Below are 27,406 nucleotides of genomic sequence, written 5' to 3'. Positions count from 1 at the left end.
GTGTGGCCACATATTGATATCTACACTGGCTATATTTTAGCAGCCTACTGCTTTTGGATATAGAAGAATGCAACCGGTTGAAGTGCTATAAATTCTAATGGGCCATGCAGAACTGCACAGTTACTCTTAAACCACAAACTGTGCTTCTGTAGCTCTCACCACTGTCACTTACCTCAATGCCACTTTACAGATTCAGAACCAAGACCTCTGTTTTCATGTTTCTCTTACCCAGAATCTTGAGTGGAGTTAAGTAAGCTTAAAAAGATCACTTCAACTACACCAAGAACAGCAACTGAACAAGACTGCAAGCATTTCTATTACCTTCTGTGCAACAAATATCCATTGCATCTTCTATTCCATGGGTTCAGTCTGTTAAGTAAATAATTAAATAAAATGAGCAATATTCCATTAGAGAAAAAGACAGCAGCAGCAGCACCAGTGCACCATTCAGCTGTTTGGTCACATCACATTAATTTTATCTTTAGCGTGATATTAAAGCAGAATATTTCATCAGAATTAATTTCACCTCTAGTTTTAACATCTATATTTTAAAGAAACCTCCAGTTCAAAAAGGTTGGCCTTGCTTTTTGCAAGAATCTTACTTTGGATCAATCTGCTGAGAACGAGGTAAATACTGCAGTCACAATACGCTAATTGTGTAAATTCACCTCCTGATCTTTAGGAGACACCCATTTTGCACCTTTCCTATTATATGGATTGCAAGATGACACTTGCTAGAAACACTGTGTCTTCTGACACAACACAAGGTAACTGGAAAATAGAATTTAATCTAATGGATGCTGCAGGCAGATGAAGGATAATTTGTTTGGATAATGACAGCAAACCATCATTACACCACACGCTAAGCTTTCAAGATAGCTCATCCCTGCATTTGCCAGAAATCCTTATCAGCAATATTTAATCTTTATGTTTTGACACACCCTATGTTTGCAGCCAGATATGCTGCAACTGTTACACTGCAATTTTGAAATAAACAAAATAATTGCATTTGAAAGCATTATGAAATAACTGCAGCACACTTCCTCAATACAGTTTGCTAACAATAACTCTTAAGCAGCACATACTGAAATAGTTTTCTTGCCATTAAGCTGCATAGACATATTGGCCAGCAGTTGAGAGTGAACAATGCTGTGAGCAACAGCACACTTAGCTGCATGGTGCCAGATCCTTAATGGTGTTGTTCTATTAGCTGAGCACAACCAGCAAAGCGCGAGCGCTGACTGGAGGGTGAGAGCACACAAACATCCAGTAAGAGTGCAAAGCCCATATCAGAGATCACACACAGGTTTATCAGAAAGATTTGGTGTCCACAGCAAAAAGCTATGTTCCAAAAACATGAGACAGACACTATAGCTATTCGACTTCACTGATCCATGTTCATTTTATCTTGCCACGGGACCTCCTTTCTACTGTCTTCTTTGGCTGGAACAAAAGAAACCAGTTTTCCTTTTTAATAAGCTGATTTTCATTTGAAAGGATTGAAGAAGTCACAATGTGTTGTCTGTGCATGGTCGATTCTGTGCATTTCTGAACCTTTACACCCAACAGAAGTCATATTCAAGGAGTCTTTTCCCAACGCTTGGGAACCAAAGTCAAGAAAGCTTGTACCCCCTGTAAATTACTTGAGTTAATACAGGCTGCCTACATTTACATTCTCAGTAAGTTTCTGTACTGACTGTATCATCACTGATGGATATAGAAATATAAAAGAAATACAAGCACTGTAGATAATGTGCCTACTTTGGTCCTGGTCACAAAAATCACGGTAACTCCAAAGGTTTTTGTTGAGGTTAATGAGAGGCCAGGGTATCTCTCACACTACAGTTGCAGGAAAATTTGGAGGCAGAGAGCCCCAACAATGCTTTCTCTCCACATTTTGCAAAGCTGTGCTCCTGGATATGCAGGACAAGTTGGAAGGGGGGGAAAAAAAACAGAAAAACAAATATTTTTCTACTTAGCTTTACTTGAACACACCCTGAGACAGTAACAGGAATGAGCCACTTCCTGTTTTTTCTATCTTAGCACAACAGAGAGCACTTTAAACAGCACTTGGACATTTAGTATCAATTAACAGCTTGCACAAATGATCATTTTGGTTTGTTCTGCCAGATACAGCAGCACATTTTTTTTTCTTTTAAAGCCTCATTATTTCTGCTATCCGTGCCATATTTGCTTGAAACCTTTCAGTGCACAGCAACAAAAGGTGATATTCCTCTACAAACAACAACTTGGTCTACGTAAGAAAATATACAAAATGCCTTTAGTTTCATGGCAGCCTTCAGTCAGCTGAGGACTGCAGGCACCACAGTACTACTAACATGAGAGTTAAACGTGCATTCAAAGAAAGCCTTAGGGCAGCTGAGTGGGAGCAAGGGAGATGCAATCTCATGAAAAAGCTGTTCACAGCCCTTCTTTTAAAACCCAACAGAAAAATCAAAAGTATGAAGTGTTTGTAAGGCTGTTTTCACAGTGGCTTGCTGCTGTTCCCATAGAAAGGAAATTAACTGAGCACTGTACCTGTGGCGCTTCTTTAAGGAAGTCAGGAAGCTGAAATTCACCTTTAAAAACCTGGGAGAATAAAAAACAAAACAATTTACTATTCAATGCCAGCACTCACTGATGTTTGAAACTATAAGAGCTTGGTAAACAAAAAAAAAAAAAAAAAAAAAAAAAAAGGATTATTCTGGGTTATCACCATTCAGCAATGCTATATCAGACTACCTGGGAACTTTCAGTTCTTAAACATCTGTGTTTTACAGTTTCAAAACTTGACAAATGTCACTGATACAAACAGAATTATTGCTCTTGGACAAATGCAACTCCCACAAAGTCTGGGAAAGCTCATAACAACTTCAGCTGAAATGGCCAACACTCAGCATCTCCTTTATCCCATTTCACACGCATCCATTCCTTCATTTACATATCCAGGTCTGTAGGAAAGTTCCATCCAGCAACTCCTATATTTGTGGATTCCTACAGCTGCAACCTCAGCACCAGCCTTATTTTATGATAGTTTGTCATGACCACAATTCCCCACCTTTTACAGCATAACATCGCTGCTGAAACACTGCTCTGGAAAAGCAGCGAGCAGTAAATATTGTCAGACATAGCAAGAGCCACACCAAACAACTGTTCCCACTATCTGACCAATTAGGAAATAAATTGGTGATGGATTGTCTTCTCTTTTGAGGATGCTTTTTAAAAGCTGTTTGCTTCTGAGATCAAACTGGAACACATTCCAAAGGGGGGGAAAAAAAAAAAAAAAAAAGGAAGAAAAAAAGGTTCTGGATTTGACAAAAATAAGCAGAATAGAATGGAAGGAGTTTTACCACCGTCCTTCCTGCTGAACCAAAAAGACTGAACACCCCACCGTCAGCGGTTTTTGTGTGGCTGTAATCACATACAATCAAAATCCACAAACCTACTTAAAAATTCTACAAAGCCAAACCATGGCAGCTGAGCTGCTCCAACGCATCTCTCTGAGTTGAGATGCCTGATTTGCAAACTGCTTCAAAGGAAGACAACTCAGGAACTCCAGGCATGCTTATTAACAACATCCGCTTTCCCTGCCTTGCTCTGAACAGACAACCAGAGCCTGAAGACCATTTGGTCAGTGCCCTGCTGTGGCTCACAGCTGCTGTGTCAGCTTCGAATTTCCTGCCTGTAGGACTGCTCACCCCAAAGCACATCTGCAGCATTAAACCTCCTGCATGACTCATGTGCAGGGATGGAGGAGCTGGAAGCTCTCCTTGCTCTTTATCACTAGGCTAAACACATCCAAACAACCAGCCTCAACATTAGGGTAGGAATTATTATACATGTACAACGCAGAACGCTGCTCCTTCTGATATCTCATAGAAATAGAAAGACTGACTCAGCGATGGGCAAAGCTTTCATTTACGTTCAGTTTGGGGATACAGTCATTCCCATGGTAACCTTAATGAAAGCCACACCGGTCAAAAATTCAGCATGCGGCTTATGCAGCCTGGATACACAATAAGAGTATAAATGAAGAATGGTATTTCATATCTTAGGCTTCTAAGCAGAACATTAGGATGCATGCTATGTTCTGGAAGTGGACATTACAAATCAACAAAACCACCACATAAAAATGCTACAGAACAACCTGGGCAAAGCTCACTGGGAAATGCAATCCGTTATCAGATTTGTGCCAGAGCTGGAGGGAGCAGACAGCCTTCACTTCAGGTCTATTGGAATCCACTGCAGTTGTCAGCTGAGCATTTTTAACAACAGTAATACCGATGATGATGCTATATTGTGGTTTGTCCAAAAGAGAAGTGACCAAAACCACATTTTTCACTCTGGAGGACTGTTTCTCTTTTCCGCTCCTGCAAATATGACTTAATTCTAATATAAATACATATCTAAAATACATATTTTTTTTCTCTGCTCTAAAAGCCTTACCACTGTAATGCCCTTTTACTCCTAATAAACATCAATAGAAGGTAATTAAAGGTATCAACCCAACAGCATCATTAAGGAAAATAATGACACTAATATCACAGCCTGGAAAAGTAAGACGTTTCAGAGGCATTTGATTATATTGACATAAAATATCCCCATTGCACATCATACCCATGACAAGCCTGAGAAGCTGCTGCTAGATTAGGCTTAAGACAACTGTATGTTTTGAATTCTCATTCAAAAGCAGTATTATCTAGAATTCTGGTTTTGTCAGGATTGAGACTGCATTCGAACTAGTTTAAAGTAGTTCCAAAAATGGTGAGTGGTCCCTTCTGAGTGAATAACCAGGGATCAACTGCAATCCCGAGATTCGTAGAACAATGACTCCATTTGCAGCCAAAGAAATTAAGAGGTTTCAGATTCAAAATTCTTTTCAGGCCAGTTTCGAACTCTAAAACACATTATTTGGAGTGTGGCAGCACAGAGGCTGAAGCAGGATATTGGAATGGTTTCCATTCCAAGCAAGAATTCAGTAAAATAGAGTTGTGTTTACTATTTCTAAGGGAATTATTTTGCAAGCCCAAGTGGATTTCCAAAGGGGAGGGGAGAATAATCTGAAGTCCAAGTCAGTCTGCTGTTCACTGTTTGCATTATTCAAACCCACTTAAAAAGAAAAATCCCAAAACATTCTTATAGCTAAACTAAATGCATTTTTGTTCTCAAAAAGAGATCAGAAAAAAGCAACGTATTCAGTTATCTGAATACCCTCAGAAATACACAAGGAAAGCCAAGAGAAGGGAAGAAGGAACTCTGAGAAGTGCAACCTACAAAGCAACAAAGATTTCCAACAGGCCACTGCATGTCCACCAAGAGGCAGTTTGCAGCTCAACTTCACCTGGTGCCTTGTTTGTTAATAGCTTTATGCCTTAGTAAGCACACGGCTGTGTAGCTGGTAAAAATAAAGCAAAACTTAAAGCATAACTGCACAGAACAGCTGTGCAGTTGGGAATCTCCAGGCTGGAAGCAATACTCACTAAACGTGCTAATAAGCAAAGCAAAAGAAAATGCCCCATCACTGGATGTGGCTCTGGGCAGCCTGGTCTGGTGGTTGGTGACCCTGCACATAGCAGGGGCTTGAAACAAGATGAGCATGGTGGTCCTTTTCAACCCAGGCCATTCTGTGATTCTGTGATACTGAGGAACTATGTTCTGTTGGTAGTCCTACAGCCAACAACAACGACAAAAAAAAAACACTATTTTTTATTTTAAATATCAGACAATACTCAAAAAGCCCACTGCCTTTATACTTACCTTATGCCAAATGGAGCAAAATGGAGATGGATGGCTTTTTTCTCCCTAGGCCACTTAAGCAGCCTCTCATAACTGCATTCCTCCACAATTACACACATTTGACAGCACAAGTAATTATGCAGCAGCACAGACTCACTTCACACCCTTTATCACAGACTGCATCTGGGCTTTTAAAGACAGAATCAAAGTCCTGAAATCGTGTTCCTCCTGGACGTCTCAACACTTAACAGCAAGAGGCATTTCCTCACAATTTAATATGGGCATGAAACAGGAGTTTATAGAAATCTGTTTTCCTGTAGATGTTAACTGCAGAAAATACCATCAACAGAACATAAAACAGAGACAGATAACAGCTTTCAGATGCGAAAAGCAACATATATTTAAACAGCCATGATGAAAACCATAACTTCTTCCACAGTTCTGTACATTTCCGTCCCTCGATCTCTGCAGGGTAAGCATCACAGCCTCATGAAATAAACGACTGGAATATGTATTCCTAGTGCTCAAACTCATTCAGAGGGAAGAGTGTGCCAAAGAAAATCTGATGTAAGCCATTGCAGATGTGAAAGGAGAGTGCTTGGCCAACCATAACATAACAACACGCCAGCTTCTGCAGGGCAGCATCAGAGCTGTGCAGCTACGAGCTGTCCTCCCACCTCTGGTGTGTTCTGTGACACTGCTGCACACACTTCCACGTGTGTGATTCTACTGTAATATTTCAGCATACAGTGGCTGAGCTTTCAGTTCAGGCAGTTTGTTTCCATTTTCTGCTTCATTTACATACGAACACTCATTTTAGCAACAAGATGCTCGTTTTCAGGGTGTAGAATTTGTTAAACTCCAGGAAAAAAAAAGTGGTTTGTACCTATAAGGAATGGACCATTGCAATTGCTGTAACAAAATTAACAGACCAGCAACAGCACAGTGTTACTCAGAGCTTCACCTCTGCCCTCTGCTCCATCTCTGAGATAAAGAGTGTCACACAGGACAGTGCAGTCAGCTCTAACCAAAAGCAAACAAGAAGTTAATGGCTGTGTTCGTGAGAACATCAGAGAAATCTGTTAGATTTGTACTCTACAAGCACAGACACTCACAAAGACACCATATTCCATAAGACCACATTGTACACTGTACATTGGAAGACCATCAGGCAAAGAGATGGAGTTGCTTCAGGCTCTCTTACTTCCTAAAACAAAACCAGAACTAACATGGTAGAGTATAAACACCCAGTAACATCTTCATGGTTTTGTGCTGTTACAGGAGCATGGAAAACCAACCCCAGCCCTTGGTGTCCCAGATCAGTAAAATTAAAGTGAAAAACCCAAGTTCAGCAGAAATCATTACCTTCCCTGCATTTCCTGCAAGCACATAGAAATTCTTCTACAAGCACTGTCCTTTAGATGGTGAGAATCATCATTTTACTTCCAGACTGAATGGAAAAAAATATTTAAACCTGCACATACGTAAGTCACCAGAAGGGGGACAGAAGGAGAGGAAAATTAAAACCAACAGGATTTAACTGCTCGGAAAGCTTAGGGGAAACTAAGAGCATCACGCCAGCCATTCCCTTCCATTTTCCCCAGTCACAGCCCTATCGTGCTATGGGCAAACTTCACACTGTTGGTTCAGCCACCACCATCAGCAGCTCTGAAATTACTGACATTTTCAATATTGAGAATTAATCTCATCTGCAGCCTTTCCAAGGAGTGACAAATTTTGATCAGTTATACACAGCTGGTATGACATAGCATAAATGCAGAAATGCATGTAGCATTTAATCACAGCATCACAGAACAAAGACATCTTGCAGCTTAATTTTGTGGAAGATAATTTTGAAAGATTCCAAATGGACAACACACTCCTAGAACTGTCCTAGGAGTACAGTCTCAGAACTCTGAGCCGTCTGCATTCAAGAGGTTTTCTAGCTGCGAGTTTGTCTGGCATCCCATTTATCTGTATGTTTTTTATGTACAGTATTAAAATCATCATAGAATCATAGAATGACTTGGGCTGGAAGGGACCTGAAACAAAAGTTCTCTTTAACAATGAGAGAAATGTTGCTTCTTTAACACACCTAATAGCAATGAACTGGATGACACAGTGCTGTTCCATCTCTATTTAGGTGGAGCCACAATCTCCCTGCCAGTAATTTCAGTGGTGCTGGGCTTCCACCCTGCTGTTGCAACTTCCACAGTCAAATTAATGCCAGCATTACGTACCCCAAAAAACTGAACAACTCGTTCCCCATCTCCAAAAACAAAACCACCAGCCCTTCCCCATACTCCTGCTTTCTGTTTGCCAGAATGAAGCAGCTCCTTCCATCCCAAGTGCTAGCTCATGTGCCTGACCTGATTCCAAAACAACAACATGAGCAGAGAGAAGCAGAAGTCAGTAACTCAGCGTTAGCCCAGGTCAGTCCCACTAAGGGTTACCATTCTAACACAGCACTGTTCTGCTTTAGGAGTCTAAACTTCTTTAAAATCTGTTTTCAATGAATAAAGTTCAAGTTTTGTACTTGGTTTAAAGTTCTCAGAGACCACAAAATACAAATATAACAGAGCTGCTTCCAAAAAAGCGAGGCAATAAACAGTTGCTTGCAAGATTTATATATATTATTATGACTGAAAAATAGCTGGAAATATTTCATTTGGACAGCTTCACCTCCAGCAACCCATACAGCACAAAGCTCTGAAAAGCTATCCCAGGTGAAGGAATTTTAAGACAGCAAGATCAAAATTAAGAAGTGACTTACAAATATTGACACCTTTGTTTCTAAGCTGAAATATCAAGAAATAAATGAGCACAACATTCCAGAAGAAGTGGACATTCCCAGGGCAGCATAAGCTACCTGTGATGGGCACACGAGGACACACCACAGCTCCCTTTTCCAGCCTTTCCCAAATACCTTGAACTTGTTTTGAAGCATGTTCCCCATCCCCAAACATAAAAAAAAGTTGTGGGGAAACAAAACAAAACACAGCATTTCCCAGGGATGAGTCAGATCCTGCTGATCACCAAGCAGGATATTAGTTATTTCCATTAGGGCCAGCATTTTGGCAGTTTTCTGTGCAAGATGCCTGATGGTCAGGAAGCTTGACAGTGTAAAAATATTTGAATTGTATCAATAAGAGATAATCAACTTTATATTATTGAATTACTGTGTAAATTTTCATCCAAGTCACTGTTTTTCAGTATGAATTTATAGGCACATGAAGATTTTGTGTTCCATTCTGAGCTCACAGCTATTAAATAGTCAACCTACCATCATCTAATGCATTGCTAACTGTTCTATAAGGGTTTTTCAGAGAAGGCTCCTAAAAAGAAGATGCAAAATGTTTGAAGATTACACAAAACACTGTTTTCTTCTCAGCAAAGTGTACCAACCAGTTTTTAAATATCAGAACACTGGTGAAAGACAGTCCTTTCACATTGTTTAATTCAATTTCTCCAGTGCTGACTTTGCTGCAGCAGCAAAAGTCACCTTCTTTTAATACAGTATACATTCTCCAAAGGACAGAATTGAAAAGTTAATTATTCTTATTCCAAACAATGGTAATGAGCTTTTCAATGGATACCTCCAGGGGTAAACAGTTGTATAGCTGAACTATTCAAATCCCAGCTACATTAAATTCAGGCTAAAATCCTCGTGTTTAGGTTAATCAGCACCAGACTTTCCACCGTCTTTTGTTTGTTCTACAAAGGAACAGCAAAGAACTGGAGCATTTGATATTCTAGTCATCCTGGGCTATTTTCCATGGGTCACTTTGCAAATTTGCTCATGTATCTGGAAGACAATTTTGTGGAAGAGCATATCCCAAACCTTATATATAAAAAAGTTGAGCTCACGTTCGATAACGGGGCGAGACAACTAGCTTTCTTCTAGGACTATCCGCACAGTTCTCAAGAAGTTCAGTTACACACAGCAAAGTACACAACACAAGCCTGTTGGTTGTGAGAAAGGAAGAGTGAAATGGAAGATGAACAAGAGCTAGATTTCCAGTCCTATGAAATTTGGCCCTTCACAGCAAGGCAAGCATTAAAAGGTATTGGAAATGGACTGGAGGAATCTTTTACTCCAGAGTTCACCTCCGCTTGGTCAACAAATCAAACACAAAAATGCCTTACCCTTCTGGTATTTTCCACAACTTTCTGATCTGGCTTCCCATAGTTTGGTGGGTTGGCATACGGATCATAGCCCAGCTTTGCTAGCATGGGTGCGATCACCGGCATGTCCTGCAGAACATCAGCAGGGATCTTCCCAACCCACTTTGACAGTGCTTCCACATTGACTGGCTTGATGACTTGGTCAGTAGATCTTTCAACTCTGCAGAGGGAGAAGGAAAGGTTATATTCTGCACTCCAACCAAGACTTGCTTCTTCACTGGCAGTGAGACCTTAATGCTTTTTTTTTTTCCCCCTTCCCTCTCTTCCTCAAGATTTCCTGTTTCTGGGGTGCTGGTGGGAAGTTTTACTACACGAGGCTAAAATAAGAATGATGAACACAACATCCACACATGCTTTCTAACTTAGGCTTTCACAGAGAATGTGCTGAAGCAAGTCCTTAGCAAGTGAGAAGCACACACACACCTACATACAAAGCTGTTTTCCCACTGAACTACTCCCACGTTTGCTGTTTCGTTGTCTTAACTGCTCTTGAAAGTTGTATTCTAAATTAAAACCCATGTGTCATTTATTCTTCCCCTCATATTGTGACTAAACTCTTTATTTCCTTTAATGGGACACACATAACATTTCCAGAGGCACTTTTGAGTACCACACCATCTTTGCACGACACTCAAATGAAAGATGCTTCATGAAAAGACCAGTGGAACTGACAGAGATAAAGGCTGTCATCATGTTTTGTACAATTACTTTAACTGACCAATGGTCACACAGCTCTTAAAGGAAGCAAGTGAATGATCCTAAGTGTCACACGTACTGTGTGTATAAAATAGTTTATTGCTCACTTAAATCAGCCATTTGAGTCTTTCATTCTTGCACCCCACTTATTGTTGTGTGGAGCTTTTTTTGTTTGTTTGTTTCATTTTTTTTAAGGAAGAAATCTGGCACTGCTTTGCTTTCCCACGTTCCTTGCTTCTTTTAGATTACAAGATGCCAAATCTCCTTCCTGCACTCCTCTCTGCAGGCCAGAAGCACTCAGAGCACACACAGCAATCTGAGGCTCTCAGACTTTGTTCTGAACTCAGAGCACACAAGGATTCGGGATGTCAAGGCTCATCTTTCCTTTAAGGCAGGTTGAGATCAGATCTGTGTATACAGAATGCCCAGAGGAACACTGACATCTGCATTACAAGTGATGCTGTGAGGTGTGCCTTACAAGAATTTAATCTCAAAAAGCTCTACCACACAGAAAACAAAATTAAAAGCGGAGTACAAAGGATAACAGCACTACCTCATCTGCATGAGACAAAGCATGAGAATACAAAGATTCAAATTAACACTCCAGCAGCTAATTCTTCAGTTGCACAGCGGAATGTGAGAAAACATTCTGAGAAGAACACTCCTTAAATCTTCCCAACAGTTTGAGAGAACAAGAAGCCTGAAGTCAGGCTGCTCCTTCTCAGCCGAGCCCAAAATCTCTTCACCAAAGCTGTGAGTTTGGCCATCTGCAGTAGCAGCACAGAGCAGCTTTGGTTGGAAGGGACCTTAAAGATCATCGAGCTCTGAATGCAGCTCGGGCTGACTGCCCCCACATGGCCTGGGCTACCTCCATGGATGGGTACCCACAACCTCTGGACAAAGTAAGGAGGATGCTGCGATAAGCAGGAATGGGTTTGGCCAACAGCTCACTGGAACCCCAAAGCATAAGTGCTATGCAGCAACTCGGTCCCAAATTAGTACACATATGGATATCTTGTCCTGAAGCAAAAGCACATTTCAAATGTGCACACTGTCCCCCACTGACATTTCAAATCCTTGGTAACAATAAGCTGAGCACAAAGCAATTCCCAGTGGTGACAGACAGACAGGCGGCTGCAGAGCTGCTCCTCGGAGCTCACCCAGAAATACAGCACTGCACATTCAGTCCTCTGCTGCAATCCTTCACTGCCCTGTCACTTCAGATGGGAAGAAATACAACAGTTACTGGGGAAGACCCTTCAAACCAAAGAACATCAGGACAATGGAGTGAAGGGGGAGAGGGGGGCAGAAGGGAGGAAGAAAAACATCATAACGAAGCAAAACAAGAAAATACAGCAAGCCTTGACAAATCTGATTGTGTATGCATGTGGCAAACACTGCCTGGTCAGTACTGCCAGGTTCCATGCACAACTGCAGGGACAGGCTGGGCTCTGAGAGCAGCTGGTAACCCCAACCACTTCCACCACTGTCCTCCAATAAAATGGAAAAAAGGTATTCACTAAAAATATATTCTGAAGCAATTCTGCCTAGACAGCTATTTTCACAATAAGCCCAATAAAAATGCTATTAAAGAGTTGACAGCTCTTTGCATCAGTGGTCACCACAGCTGTTTTCAGTTAGCAGGCAAATGCCAGAGCTATATTAACAATGCTCATTATAGCATGCAGCCCAGCCATAACATTCCTCCAACAGAACAGCCACGCTGGCAATTACTTCAAACAACAGGTTCTGCACTACTGCTTCATTCCGTGGTGCGCATCCTTAAAACCTTGCAGCATTCCTCAAGTAAGAAGCAAAAGAAGGAGGGAGGAATAGTAATAGAAAAGCAGTGAGAGTAGGGCTGGGTCAGCAGTAATCAGAGATTGCTGAGCAAATACACAGAACAGCCAACAGTTTCCTTAAATCAAGCAGCTAGGGGGAAGACGTGAAGTCAGATTGTTAAGTACGAACTGTCCAGTGCCTCTCATTGCTATTGAAAGGCTATTGCATAAGAGCTGCTGAGTTTGGAGTAAGAGAGAACGGAGACTGTTCACTTTCTGAAGAGTTGTGCAGGCCACCTGGTGGCTGGCTTAGCTTGGGAAGAGAAGTAACGTGCTTTAAGGCCATGCACAGCTGCTAATAAAGCACCTCACACTGAGCCAGATCCCCATTCTAACACACACTGCATATCACAGTACTGGGTAATAGCATCACTGCAAGCTCTTACTGGGGCACTGCGATCCCTTTCTTGAAGTGCCTGCAAGCATTCCAAGGCAACAAGCACTTGCCAAATTTCCAAAACCTTGCAGCAGTCCTAACACCTCCAGCCATCCCACTGGGGGCCTTTCTGTCCCATCCAACACCCTGCAGGACATGGGGAAACAGTTCAACCCAGCTGTTCCTTTCCCTGCTGTGCTACGAGGCTAGCACTACTAAGGCAGTGTCACACTTAGATACAGATTGCTTGGTCCTTGTGAAATGCTTCTCCTGCCAGTAAAACTGTAATTTGAGTGATCTGATTTGAACGCATCGTTACGGAACAGCTTGAAGTACATGGCAGAGGGCTCTGTGAGAAGAGAAAGTTGCATGTAACAAATAGCTCTGTTCTGAATTTCCTCAGATCATCTCTGAGGGCATCTTCAGCACTGCCCTTTGAAAAGGCAGGTGGGAGAAAGCTATGGGCAGAGCGTGGAGCCAGGCCTGGAGCCAGCTGCTTCAGCTGAAAGAAGGTGCTGTTCACACACTGCAGCATGGAGCACTCCCAGATAAACCTCAAAGGAAACTCCATGCTGCAAGAGAACAACGCAGAATTGAGCCTGAGCCTGGAACTCAACACCTGAGGCCATAAGGAATTTGGCTGCAGCTGAGAAGGTGCCAAATGCAACCTGATAGAGGGAAAACTAAGCGCTGCGAGGTTTATTTTGTTCAGCTGTCAAAATCTGATAAGCCGTGGCACAGCCCTTGAAGCTCACAGTAAGGTGTGTGGGAAGGATCCTTCTGCAAAGCAGCTCCAGGGCAGCGAGGAGAGGGGGATGTCAATGGGGTACAAATGCTGCAAGGAAACCAGACTGGGGAGCCTCGTGCTCCTCTTACTCAATTTCAGTTAGCATCATTTAATGACATGAAACAGATGTGCAAGTTACAGAATTTCATAGGCACTGTTTGTTCTACAGCCCTCTAAAGACTGAGTCACTAAAATCATTATCAAATTATAAAGGTGTCTTGCAATTGGAAACCAAATCTCACCATGTATTTCAAGGGTATTTGATTAGATAGACACACCACAGCCATAACATTAACATCCCCTCTGCCCCCTATTGCCAAAACCTCCTGAAATAACTAATTATTTCCATGTATCACCTTGCAAGAAATAGCAAAACCATCCAATTCTATCAACAAACTCAAGTGAGGGTCCCAAAGAAAAGAATACTTTGAGACAAATTGATGATTGGACTAGTTGACCATACAGGTCTCCTCTAGCCTTAACAATTCCATTCAGTGGGCACGGTGGTGATGAGCTGATGGTTGGACTGGACACTCAGTGGTGTTTTCCAACCTTAATGATGCAATATTGTATGATTTTAGTACCAAATTTCAAAGTTTGAATTGGGAATATTCCCAAAGTCACGTTTTACTTTCAGCACTACATTCTCCTAACTTCTAGGGACGTGAACAAATATTCTCAACTCCTCACATCCTATTCCACCAGATCCAGCAAGAAATACTACTTGAAACCGTGTGAACTCCGTAAGGCTACTGAGTTTTATAGTCTAGAGGCCCATTAATTTTTACAAACCCTGATCTGTGAGCTGTAAAGCAGCAATAATTTACTAAAAAAGGCCTTCTGCACGGCTATTTTTACAGGACACTTAACAGAACTTGGCAGCACCTATTTATGGCAGTAAAAGTCAGCCTGCTCCCCCCTCAGCCACCACTGTGAAGCAGTAACACAATACAGATAGCAGAAGAGTGCAGGCACAGCAGATACAGCTTGCAGAGACATCCAACAGCACACTGCTCCACGTTAACACCATCTGAAGGCTTCCATCTGCTAACAAACAAGACTGCAAAAAAAAACAAACAAACAAAAAACAAACCACAAATATGGCTGGGATGCCTTCTTGACAGCAGCATCCAATTTTATCACTGCTTTCAATCATAACCCCTTACAATACATTAAAAATCCCACACAACAGGAGCAGCCACTTCCCTGTATAAAGAAAAAACCCACTTCCAACTTTTCTCTCTCAAAACTTTAGCTGAAATCCCAGCCCATGCTGCCTGCTGAGCAAGGTGCCTCTGCTACTCAATGCACTTGGTCAGTGCTGTATAGTAAAAAGCAGAAGTCAGGGGATTTAACTGTGCTTTTTAATCAACATTTCAGATGGCTTTTTAATCAACATTTCAGAACTGTAAGTGACGAGATCCGTCAGATTGATCTGCAACAGCATAAAGAAAAGCCAAAAATGCAAAAGAAAAAAAAAAAAAAAAAAGGAGAACAAAACATACAAACCCCAAACACCCACCTCCTAAATACTGAAGTTTTCTAAGCACAGCTGGATTTCTGTTCCTGAAAGCAGTTAGGTCAGACACACAGATGGTGTGACAGACTACTAAGATTTGCCTCCAACGAGGTTAATTTTATTCAGTGCTTGTCCTCAGAGGAGCACAAGCCAACAGAAGAGCATGCCAATTCTGCTTTCTATTTTGTTGGAACAATTTCTCAAGTTTCCTGGAAGAGTACGTCCTTGGCAAATATACCTCAAAGGCCATTCCTGCATCAACAACAGTAATTAAGTTCCTGAAATCACACGGGTGATCTTGCTAGGACTAACAGTGCCAGTCTAGATAAAAACGTTTATTTTGGGGCAAAGGGAAAAGCAAAGCTCTGCTGGAGGAAAGGCTGATGCTCGATGTCCAAATTCAAGTTAGACTGGCCTTAAAGTATGAGCTAGTTCACTTGGTCCATACATATATGCTACAGGGACAACTGCTCAGAGTTCACCCAAGACTGCAAAGCAATAGTTGACAGTCATTCCTATTTTGCATACAATCTGCACCACAGATCAGCTTCCCAAGATATCACCAGCTACTGAAGAACTGAGTTATGACTGGTCTTTCATATGCAAAAGGCCCTATTTTATCTTTCAGAGCAATAACAGATAAGAGAGGAACGCTCATACTCACTTGGAAAGAGAAACACCCCCGGCTTTTCCAATCATTTCTTCGTGGTGCAGCACTGCTTGGTTCCACGGGATGCGAAGGAACTTTAAGAGAGTTCTCATCCATCTTTCAGGATGCAATACAAGCTGTTCGTAATGTACCAGCATACATCTCTCAAAGCCAACCTCCATACACTGGTTATACATAGTTTCTATAGCACGATTCCACTTGGTCAAACAGTCTCTGTAGCTGTTGAGGTCAAACCCAGCTATTGTGACTTTTCGAGATATCATGGAATGTACAGATGCACGACCATCCCGTACCATTAGAAGAAATTTGGCATTGGGGAAAATTCTAGCAAGATAAGTTAAGGATTTTAGAGCAAAAGGGTCTTTGTTACACAAATAAGGCGCAGGCTCCCCATGCTTCACGATGATTTCCAATAAAAACGCTTGCATGGCTGAGTCCAGGACCTCATCTGTGACTCCAGCTTCATCCAGCCGGATCTTCTCTTTGCTTGATCTGGCCCACATCTGCTTCACTGCCAGAATTCGTGGGATTACCCTCGTCTCCTCTCCACATCGAATATCCGGATGAGCATCAAGCATGGCACGCATCAACGTAGTGCCACTTCGAGGTACTCCTCCAATAAATATTAAAGGCATGTCTTTGTTGTAAGCAAAAGTTTTATTTGTGTTTCCATTAGAAGCAGTTCTTACTGTGCTTCTCAGGCTCTCCAGCCGCGCCGGCTGGCTGCGCTCCTCTATGCGGTGGTGGCACTCCATGGCATGTTGGCCCAAGTAGAACACGGTCACTGAACTGATCACCAGGCATGCCAACAGCAAGTTCTGCTTCAGCTTTCCAACCATTTTGATAAAGACTGTCGCTTCAAAATAAAGAGACCTTCTATTGCAGATTACTTTCTAGTTCACGTGCCATGGAGATCCTGATCCAAAATAAGTTAGGGTCTGGTGAGAGGAAAAAAAAAAGAACTTAATTAACAGCTACAGTGATGCATCAGCACCAAAAATATCTGATGGCACTCAATACAATTAGTATCTCCTGATGTTGTATTAAGAATACTAAATGCAACATCTAAAAAGCAAAGAGCCAACAATGCAAAGTCCTCTTGTCTACCACGGCAGCAAAACAACACAGAACACGATTTGTGATTATAAGTGCTATTTACACAGAAGTTCTCCGGCACGGTTCAGCACTATATTTGAAAGAATTCCACCACTGGATAACTTCTGTTACACTCTGCAGTCAAAGACACTGTTTGTAAGGGACTTTAGAATAGGGAAAAGCAACCATTAAGGCACCTTTTCTCATTAAGTGAGGAGCTTGACATGCTCCATTTCCTTCAGAGAACACAAGATTATAGCAAAAGACATTTCACAGCTATATAACAACGTTTGACTGTGAGATTCTCCAGTTTTTGATCATGGGCTTAAAGCAACAAAGAGAAATAGTTCCCAGTAAACTGAGGACAAATCCATTTTCATTTCAAGGGAAGCTTTGGTGAAAGAAGTGGATGATCACTATGAACTGTAAGCGGAACCCAAGACTGAAGTTGACCAGGATCAAAACTAAGATCAGCCTTCAACAGCTGAAATACTGAAAAACTGAATAAATTAGAGAGAGAAATCAGCCCTATTCTCAACCAGGATACCAGCAGGAAAAGGTAAAGCCTTATATGATTTCAAGCCGTGCAACGAAGCATTCCCAGAACAAAGTATATATACTGCATTCTACCTTCAAATAGGAACTGTGCTCCTTTCAAGCAATGCTGCCAGCTTGCACTTTCTTTTAGTCTCTCCTACATCACCTAGACAGATCTGCATTCTTGCTGGTACAACAGTGAGCATGGTGGGGCTGGGCTGCCAGATGGACCTGATCATCTTAGAGGTCTCTTCCAACCTCACTGATTCCATGGCAGCCAGCACCCTCCCCCATCCAAAACACAACACTTGGAAGTTAAGAATGTGAAAATGTATTGTCGTTTTACAAAGAGGTTTATGGAAAGTACTCCCATGACAAATCAAAAGGCAGTGGCCAATACCAGTAAGACGGCTACGCTCCATAAAGCATCCTGGCAGCCACATCCATGAGTTTATAGTTACAGTCATCCCACGTTTATAGTATGGAATGGAAATACATGCTGTAAAAAAATGTTTAACTGTTACATCACAGCGTAACCTCCCTTCTGGTTCTACAATATCACACATAAATCATCCAGTCGGTTTTAAGCCCTTACAACTATCACAAAACAATGGAAAAAAGGCAAATCAGGGATAACCACTCGTCCCTTTCCTGAGGTGCCAGTAATGTCCTACATTAAATCCATTCTCAGCTCTATGAATTAAGCAGTTGCCATTACCTGGTGACAGAGCATATCTCAGTACAGTTCAAAGTGAACTTAGCTACAACAAAAGCTCTGCTTCTCTCCTGTAAGTTATTTTCACGTGGCTATGGTGCTATCATCTACAACAGGACAATTCAGTACCCAAAAACAAATGAGACGTGCTGAAATGCAAGGCTTTGCACACCTATTACTAAATATTTTATGACTTTTTTTTTTTAATCAGTAATGATGGGAGAATAGTGCCTGAAGCCCCAAAACACCCAAAATTGAAACAAGGTTTTTCACAAACATCATTTTCCATTTTGGCTCCTTCAAACTGCACCATTTACAGTACAAGTGAGAACCAAAGACCTAATTAGATCACTTCAGCAACGTACATGAGTCTGAACAAAAGCTTTAGATAGAAACAAAAGGTTTAAAATCCGTTGCTGAATCCACACAGACACATGCAGGAAGGATGAAGAACAAGCCATGACTTACAGTGGGTACCAATGGTTATATCCAACATGGGCTGGGACAGAACTGCTGCCTCAGCTCCCAGCTGACTTCATCTGCTCACACTGACCTCAGCCCTGAACATTTACCTTCTCCATCCCTAGAAGTTATTGTACAGACTGCTCCCTTACCTGTGTTCTGCCGTCCAACCCCGCTGTGTTTCTGGAGACACGAGCTAGCCTGAAAACCAACTCTTCCTCTCCGAATTCAAATGAAATTAGCCCTCTAATTGCTACTTTAAACATGAGCTCGCTTTTCAGAGCTGAAACAACTCACTGAGCAGCATGAATCACAGATGCTTTTCATTGTGAGGAGCTCCAAGCGCTGCCGTACTGCCAACATTTGGATGACGGCTGCCCTCAATGCTTTTCCATCCCCATCAGCAGCAATCCTCCAAGTCCAAACCCCAACCACCCCACCGTGCCCACTGCTCACATCCCTCAATGCCACATCTCCATGGTTCTGGAACATCTCCAGGGATGGCGACTCCCCTCCCTGGGCAGCTGTGCCACTGCAGCACTGCTCTTTGGAAAAGAAATTCTTCCTCATTTCCAACCTGAATTTCCTCTGATGAAACCCACAGCCACCACCTCTTATCCTACAGAGTCTCATTACACTTCATGTGCTGCTCCCTGCTGAAGAGGTGGCTTAACTCTACCTTAAATACATGGATATCAGCAGAATTATCTATACACACAATTCAACCCACAGCTCCACAGCACCGAAAAGCAAAACGTCTCTCCTAAGCAAACTCAGCATGCACACAATTTTCAGTTAGGGAAGGAAACTGTTCTACTTAAATCAGCAAACAACACCCAAAATCCCTTTAAATGCTTTAAGAAACAGAGAAGTTTTAGTAAAAAGCGCTCAGAAAAGAGCTAATGCAACAGGAGGACACTTTGCTGCAGAGCACACAAGATATGCAAACATTTACACCAATCCTGATGTTATTTGGTTTGAGTACATTCCATAAAGCTCATTTCCTCAACCATAACCCCCTAAAACAAAACACTGAACCAAAGATCTCCTTCACCTTCCTAACTAAAAACAAACAGGCAAACAACCAACCGCCCCCTGAAACTACAGAAGTTCACAGCATCACTGAATGCCCGAAGTTGGATGGACCCATGAGGAGCATTGAGTCCAACTCCAAGTTCAGCAGCTGATCTCTGCAGGAAACAGATCCCTGCAGCCATTGCTATTGGAACAACAGAACCAAGCTGAAGACCAAGCAGCAGCAGGGCAGAGCAGCGACCAAAGGCTGAAACACCGGGGTTGGTGAGGCAGAGGGATGAGTCACTCTCAGCAGCAAATGCTGTGAGCACCACAGTTTGCCAGTTGGTTTCCTAAATTACCATTGACCGCTCACAAAAGCAGCAATAAAAAAATCCACGTGACACACACACACGTGAGAAAACAACCACCAACCCACCGCAAACAGCTTCAATCGATGCAGTAACTTTTGGTAAGCTCAGTGATGCCAAAGGCTGAAAGAGCATAAGCAGACAGAGCTTTGCTGTCCTGTGACCTTCCGTGCTGCTGTCTGCCTGGAAGCAGTGCTTGGAGCATGCAACTGCCATAAAACAGCAAGACCAGGGTCTTGTGCATCAGGAAACCTACAGAGGAGCTGACAAAACAGCACTGCTCAGCAAATCAATGTGCTCTGCAAGCCAGCAAACTCCCTCCCGGGCCCCAAGATACACATAAAGCTCTTCAAGATAAGTGTGACAGATGGAAGTGACTGCCCTTCCAGCAGCTCACAAATCAACAGACCCCACCTTCGTCCTTCCATGAGTGAGCGCTCTGGATCGCATCAACGCCAACCTGGAGGAGAGCTACAAGTCAGTAGTGCTTGCTAACAGCAACAGCTGACAGCATTTTACAGCCACAGCAAGGCAACCCGCTGTCCCTTGCAGCATAGAAGTCCAGCTTTGAAAAACAGTGGGTTCTTTACTCCACTAAAGCTACAGCCCACTCTTAATTGCAATAATAAAATGACCAAAAACCAACCAACAACAACAGAAACGCCACAACGTGAGCTGTAGATCAATCAGCAGCTTTTGAATGACAGATAAAAACAAACTCCCTGCAAATATACATGTAGCAAAACCACACCGAGATGGGATCCGCGCTTTGCAGTACATGAAAGCACAGCTAAGCAGCACTGCATGCAAACTGGATTCACTTCCAGAAAAGTCAGACCTATGAGTCAGCCACAAGATGTTAGCAAAGCAGAATGACTGCTTTGTTTCCTCACTCTGCACACAGCAGTTCTCCCCCCCAACCCTGGCCTGTACATGCAGTGGGTCAAGACCTATCCTCCTAAAGTTCATCTAAAAAACGCTGAAGATTTCAGTATAGAAAAGAAGCAAGTCATTCATTTGTATCTTATGGTTAAACAGCCTGGGGTTTGTTTAAAACACTCCATATCAGGGGAGTAAAAGAACACCCATTACGCCCCAGAACTGAGCAGCTCCCATGAGCTCTACAGGTCAAACTCTCATTACAGAAACTGGAAAGTCCAGTGACCGTCAGCTGATGACTGCCATCCAACCAAGCAGCTTTTTCCAATGCTAAATCAATGGGCCAACACCACTTCCATCACCCACCTCAAAGAAACCCACAGACACAAAGCAGTTTTTGGTGATCAGTTTGTCCTTGGCTTCTGCCTCTCAAGCTTCTGGCTCACGTTCTGCCAACCAGACCTCCCTCTAGAGCAGTGCTTGGTTTCTGTGGGATGGACACCAACACTGGACTGGAGCAGAACCCATTGTGATGGAAGCCCCTACTCAGCCCTGTCCCCTCTGCTCACCTCAGCTTCCACGCTTCTGCTCGACCTCCAAAACAAGGTAAGCAAAGACAGTAGGAGATGCAACAGGCTCTGCTTTACTCATGCAGTTAACTGGATCAGCCCCAGCACTCTGTCGCACAGAAGGAGCTCCAAGCAGTTCCTGCCGAGCCCTCTGAAGGCCACTGTTGCTCAAAAAAGCAGAAATGTACCCACATGAGCTTCCCTGAACGCAGCAAGCAGAGCAGACTGGCTCTGCAGCTGCTGGACTTCAGCCACTCATCTTCCAGCCCAGCTCCAGGCCACACACTGCACACACAGCACCCAGCTGCAAAAAGCTTTTGGGTGTTCTTAAACAAAGGAGTGCCCTGCTGCTGCCCTGAGCTCTGCAGCAAGGAGACACCGCCAACATCACCCACATATGGATCCAAAAAAATATCAGTAGTAATAATGCTAGAGAACTGGGTTCACCATTTCTGAATGCGTTTTCCCCTCAGGCATTACACTCTAAAAATATATACTGGAATGGTGGCTGAATGTTGTTAGGAATCCTCTTCAAAACAACACAGTGTGTTAGATACGCGCTTAGAAAACACTGCAGACATCATGCAGTCCCCAGGAAAAGTTCTGTTTTAAGCTCACCAAGCGTTTCAAGCAGGAAGGCAGTAAATGCAATGGCAGCCTTTCAGGGTTTCTAAGTGAAAGCTGAAGACGAACTGCACACACATCCCATCAGAGCTGTCCTTCAACACGTGGGTTTGTTGGGGTTGTTCACGTTTGCTCGCCACAAAGAAGATTGCATAGGAAGGCTGGCAGTTACATGATAATGGCATAGCACAACTCCGAGGAACACAACCCAAGTATTCACATCACACCACTAACAGAAGGCATCCAGGCTGCCACAGGCTCAGTCAGAAGGTTGTTCTAAGAGTTAATTAGATCTCCTGGAAGCATTTTTTATGCCTTCAAAACGCTGTTTGCACAATCATCCCAATGATGCCCCCCAAGGCCAGATGCCACGTGCTGCTGTTAGTGGATGATCTCGGTGGACTTTTCCACCCTTAATGACCCTACCAGCCACGTAACAGCATCACTCAAAAGCACAGCGCAGTGCAAACGAGCAGGGAGAACACCCAGCAAAGCCAGGAATAAAACTCAAGATCTCAACACTCAGTGCTTCACCTTCAGTCTTGTAAAGCCATCCCAGCTCCCAGCCCTGCAGCTGCTCTCCCTGCATGGGTTACAGTGTGAAAAACAAAACGCCCTGATAAAACAGCACGACTTCATTTTCATTCACCTCCACGAAAAAAGGAGCCGCGATGCACAACAGCCACAGCCGCAGGGCTGGCAGACGGAACAGCAAAGTCGGAGCTGGATGGAAACACAGACGTGTGAGCAACGCGGGGACAGCTGTAACACAACGCGTTCCCCCGAACCCGCGCGTTCTTTTTGTTTTGTTTTTGTAATCCCAGCCTCTGAGGAGCAGAAAAGCTGAGTTCACCTCCACGGACACCGACCTGAAAGCTCCACGTGTGGAAGCAGCGCGCAGCCAGCCCGCAACCACAGCGATCGGCTCCTACGGTCCGCATCAGAGCTTCCTCCGGATCCGTTCAGAGCGGCACAGAACCGCTGGGGTTCGGAAGGACCCCTCAGCTCCCCATGTCCGCTCCCAGCCCTCAGAGCCCGCAGCCCCGCGGCTCCGGGACGCCTGGAAGGACGCTGCTCCCCCCGCGCCCTGCAGCTCCGCTCTTTGCGGATGAAATCCGAGCGAAAGCGGCGGAGCGGCGCCGGGCACGGAAAGGCGAAAGAACGGCGGAACAAAAGGAGCAACGCGGGCGGGGAGCGGAGCCGGCGGACGCTTTGAATTGGAGGAGAAGAAGAAATAAAGAAGAAGAAATAACAGCAGGAAGAGGAGGCGAAGCAGAACGCAGCGCTCCGGCAGCAGCCGCGTGCTCCGCTCGCATCGGACGCGCTGAGGTGGCACCGACCGAGCCTCGAACCCGCGCCCTCGGAGCCGCCCCGCGGACTCGCTCACTCACCTGCACCGCCGCCGCCGGGCCCGGGCCGTTTGTGCGCAGCAGCAGCAGCAGCAGTGCGGCCGCCCCGCCGCGGCGGGCCGCCCCGGGCAGCATGGCGCTGGGAGCCGCACCGGCAGCGGCCCCCGCCGCACCGCGCCGCCTACCGCCCCCGGCCCCGCGCTGCCATGGAGATCACAAGCGCGTCCCGATTGGTCGCCGGCTTCGATGTGTCGCGGAGCGTCATTGGACGGAGGGTGGAGATTGACGGGTGGAGGGCGGGGCGATGTTTTTAACCCCTTCGGGTTCGGGGAACACCCGCGGCGCGCAGCTGGAGCGGGCGGAGCACATCTGGGAGAGAGCGGCCGCCTCTGGCCAGCTGTGCCAGGCGGCTGTGGGGGCTGGGAGCAGCTGGGCTCCGTCATCGCCTGCCGGCCACCCCCCCAGGGGCACTGCTGTGCACATCTGGTGTGGCTGCACATCTGGCACACCTGCACGTCCCTGATCACCACCTCCCCCCGGCCCACGTCCTCCTGCAGCACTGCTGTCCTGGGAGTTTTGCTGGGAGGAATGAGAGGGAATGGATTCTGCACGCTCTGTGCTCAAACCCCACAGATGCACAGTGATTTCCATGAAAAATAGCAGAGCATCTGGACCTGCAGGAGCCTTCTAAGGACAGAGCTGCCTGCTGAATGCTGCCCGCTTCTTACATGTCAGAAATCAGCCGTGTAGGTGCAAACATCCCAGGTGCATTGCCTATCACACACTGCAGGGAGCCCCAAAATGTGTCCCCAAAAGGTGGGGCTCGTTGCCCATCTCCAGCGGGGACAAAACAGAGGCAACCAGTGGGGCTTCGTCACCTCCGAGCATCCCTGAGGCTTCTAGCTGTGAAAATCCCTCCAGGTGCCAAAATCCTTCTCCTGTTTCTCTCCCAAGGTGATAAAGGCCGTGTGCTGCCCGTTGTGCCTGGACACAAGGATGATTTATGGCTGAAACACTGCATCCCATTTCCACTAAGACTGCCTTGATCCATAAAGCGGCGCTTTTTAGATCGCTTTATTGGTTGGGTTTTATGGCTTCAGATCGCTTTATTGATTTTTTTTTTTTCCTTTCATGGCTTTAAGCCGTGACTCACGCAGCTCCATTTGCAGGCTGCAGTCCGCAGCCCCCGCACAGTGCCCAGGGAGCAAACAGGGAAAGGAAGATCAGGAGCTGCACATGGCTACAGCACCAGCACGGCTGCCCCGAGCCGAGAGCTGGGATCTGCAGCCGGGCCACAGCAGTGCTTTGCTTCCCTCCCTTCACATCCAGCACAACGCTTCTTGCAACAGATTAAATCCACTCCAAAAACATCCCTGAATTCAACACGAGCACAGTGGTTAAAAGCAAGAAGTGCGTTCCTGATACCATGGCACTCACTCGGTGTTCTACCCCAATTCCACCTTCCTCTTGCTAAGAATGCAAAGAATTTCCCTCTCTGCACAGCTCGTTCCCAGCTCTGGAGCTGCACTCACTGCCTTTGCTGTGTCCTGGCAGCACTGCAGATGTTTTTCTGTTTCCTCGAATGCCTTCACAGCAGTTGCACAACGGAACTGTAGGCTCTCAGCTCCCCGTGCCCTACAAAAAGGCCTTTCTGATCCTAAAGGAAGCACAAGGGAAGGAGCAGGATGCAGCCCTGCCCGGCATCCCTCCAGCTAGAGATGAGATGCTGTTATGAATTACAACAATTACTTTCACTCTGTGTATGGAGAAAGGATGGATTTGGCACCTGGCTGTCAAAGCTGGGAGCACTGCTTGGACCGGTGCCTTGGTTGGGGGCCCAGAGATGATATTTCCCCACATCCCACCACCCCGACCCAGCACAGAGTGGGATGGATCCCCAGCTGTGAGCACCACTCCAGCCGGATCGCAGCCCGTTGGTGGAATTTGGGGCATGGATGTCTGCCTCTCCCTGCAGCTCAGCACAGAGCCTTCGTCAACCCTGCAGGGTGATGGTTGGCTCCATCATCCCACCCCTCATCCCATCCCTCATCACATTTCTGCATGTGACAACCGACAGCCGACCTTCCCTCTGCCTGCAGAAGCCATCATGCTGTATTCATTTCATAGCAAGATTTGTTCCCCAGCTGTGAGAGCACAGGAGCTGCAGCACCCTTGGGGCTCCCGGTGGGTACCAGCCCTCCCTCCCCCTCTCCATCACACACCACAGGCACGGTTTTTCCACTCAGAGCAGGAGCTGAGTGCTCCTCTCTCACATTTCTGGGCACCTTCCCGTGCTCCTGGCTCACAGAAAGCTGTCGATGTGGCACGAGGGATGTGTGCAGGCTGAGCACTCGGGAACAGCTGAGAGCAAAGCAGAGCCCAGCTCCCTCCTCCCTTCCGGGTTTCCTCTGAAATAAAATAAGAAATAAAGTCCAATATTGCAGAGAGCCTGGCTGCAAGAAGCACACGGAGCTCTGCTGCACAGGGATGCTTGGCACACTGACCCAGGAAATAAATCTCTGCTGGGCACTCAGCACCCTCCGTGCAATGGGGCAGAGCTATTTTCTCAGGGATTGACTCCTATTTAATGGCAGGAGATGCTCAGAGGTTTGTAAAGCAGAGCCCTAACCGTGTGTTGCAGCCATGAATTATCTGCTGGAGTGTTTGAGATGTCAGCGAGACAGCAATGATCTCATCCGTGTCTGGAGAGCGGTGCGAGGAGGTGCAGGAGAGGCTCCCAACCATCCTAAAACAAAATACAAACAACCCCCAAATCCCAAATCCTGCTGCCAAAGTGCTGCTCATGTCAGGCTGAGGGTTTCCAGCGCTGAGCTCTGGCCACGAGCTGGAGCACAGAGAGGCTCCTGCACCACTGTGGTTTTAAAACCAAACCTGTGCTGTGCTGAGAGTTGAAAAAAAACACAGGAAGAAAAAATGGGGTCCTGTGCTGGGCCCCACAGGAAGGATCCCATCCTGGCAGCAGGTTTTCCCCATTCACAGTGGCTGAAAATCAGCTCCTGGTGCTACCAGAAAGCTATTTAGGGGGGAAAAATGTCCCATCAGTTCCCCACATCCTGAGCACAGGTTTGGAAGCAGCAAAGCCCCCAGGCCAAGGTCAGGAATAGTGCAGGCAAACACAGGCAGAACAGCAAACACGGCCATGTCCCACATAGGTCTGTCAATCATTTATCCCCCCATTTATTTTCAGACACAAAGCAGCACCTGGTGCAGTGGGAATCCCTGGGGAAAGGAGAGGGGCACCCATAGGGAGCTGTGGGGTTGGGGGGCTGTAACACACACTGCTCTCCTCCTGCTCCTGCACATGAATTAGTGCATATGTGTATGTGTGTATATATATTGGTATGTGTGTATATAATATATAGGTGCATAATGTATGATTATATGCTTATACATGCACAGCTATATTGGAACATTTTAGGCACTTAGGTGCACTTTAAATGCACACATTTAGGCAGATACATAAACACCTGTTAATTTGAACATAGGATGTAACAAGTATTTAGATATTTCAATATATATAAATACATTTATATAACTAAATATCCAAACAATATGTACAAAATTTGTGCATATGGGATGTGGGGCACTCAGGACTCCCCAGCCCACAGTTGTCCACTCCAGCACCAAGACACAACTGTCAGAATGGTACCAGCACTCCAAAACCCAACCCCCAACACGTGGCTCACCAAAGCTGTGTGCTCTACATACAGATATATTACATACCCACATGTGCTCCATGCTCACACCCTGCACATCCCCTTGGCCGACCGTCCTCACTCACCATGCTGCTGAGTTTCACCTTTTTCCACTCAAATTCTGGATCCCATCAGCAGCAGCAGCAGCAGCCCCCAGACCCCCTGCCCTTCAATGGCAGCACATGGGATGGGTGCAGAGCCCCAGAAGGGCTGGGAGCTCTCGGTAGGGCAGCACCCAGTCCTTGGGTGCTCAGCGCTGCTCCTC

At 45.1% G+C, this 27,406-nt stretch overlaps 2 protein-coding genes across 10 annotated transcripts in view; both read right to left on the bottom strand.

The window, feature by feature from the left end:
- Window positions 1-321: 321 nt before the first annotated feature.
- On the bottom strand, window positions 322-27,406 carry TPST1 (tyrosylprotein sulfotransferase 1). 7 transcript variants are annotated; one of them, XM_090122676.1, is made up of 6 exons: window positions 27,170-27,406; window positions 15,805-16,748; window positions 9,883-10,081; window positions 2,539-2,589; window positions 1,368-1,443; window positions 322-369 (listed from the first exon to the last, which is right to left on the bottom strand). In XM_090122676.1, exons 2-5 carry the CDS (start codon window positions 16,647-16,649, stop codon window positions 1,399-1,401), a joined length of 1,140 nt encoding a protein of 379 aa, XP_089978802.1. In that variant the 5' UTR covers window positions 16,650-16,748; window positions 27,170-27,406; the 3' UTR covers window positions 322-369; window positions 1,368-1,398. The 7 variants fall into 7 exon arrangements, with proteins under 7 accessions (XP_089978802.1, XP_089978803.1, XP_089978801.1 ...); XM_090122677.1 differs by having other exon boundaries at window positions 27,228-27,406; XM_090122675.1 differs by lacking the exon at window positions 27,170-27,406 and adding an exon at window positions 25,711-25,828.
- CRCP (CGRP receptor component) overlaps window positions 24,922-27,406 on the bottom strand; it is a 43,110-nt gene continuing 40,625 nt past the window's right edge. For all 3 annotated transcript variants that reach the window (XM_031591762.2, XM_031591760.2, XM_090122684.1), the window contains one exon: window positions 24,922-25,833. The gene's annotated coding sequence lies outside the window, so the exon portion shown is untranslated. The remainder of the gene's footprint in view (window positions 25,834-27,406) is intronic.

The sequence above is a fragment of the Phasianus colchicus genome, chromosome 21 (assembly GCF_987193195.1).
Source record: "Phasianus colchicus chromosome 21, bPhaCol1.hap1.1, whole genome shotgun sequence".
Taxonomy (NCBI): domain Eukaryota; kingdom Metazoa; phylum Chordata; class Aves; order Galliformes; family Phasianidae; genus Phasianus; species Phasianus colchicus.
Note: the sequence above shows the minus strand (reverse complement) of the source record. Positions and strands in the feature narration are given on the sequence as shown.

Bases quoted from the DNA above. Each gene is read 5' to 3' on its own strand.
- TPST1 (XM_090122676.1), bottom strand. From the start codon at position 16,649: ATGGTTGGAAAGCTGAAGCAGAACTTGCTGTTGGCATGCCTGGTGATC. The intron at 2,590-9,882 runs GTAAGGCATTTT...TTATTCTCCCAG, and splicing joins TTGTGGAAAATACCAGAAGG to GTTTTTAAAGGTGAATTTCA. The intron at 1,444-2,538 runs GTACAGTGCTCA...CTTTTGTTCCAG, and splicing joins TCCTTAAAGAAGCGCCACAG to CCAAAGAAGACAGTAGAAAG.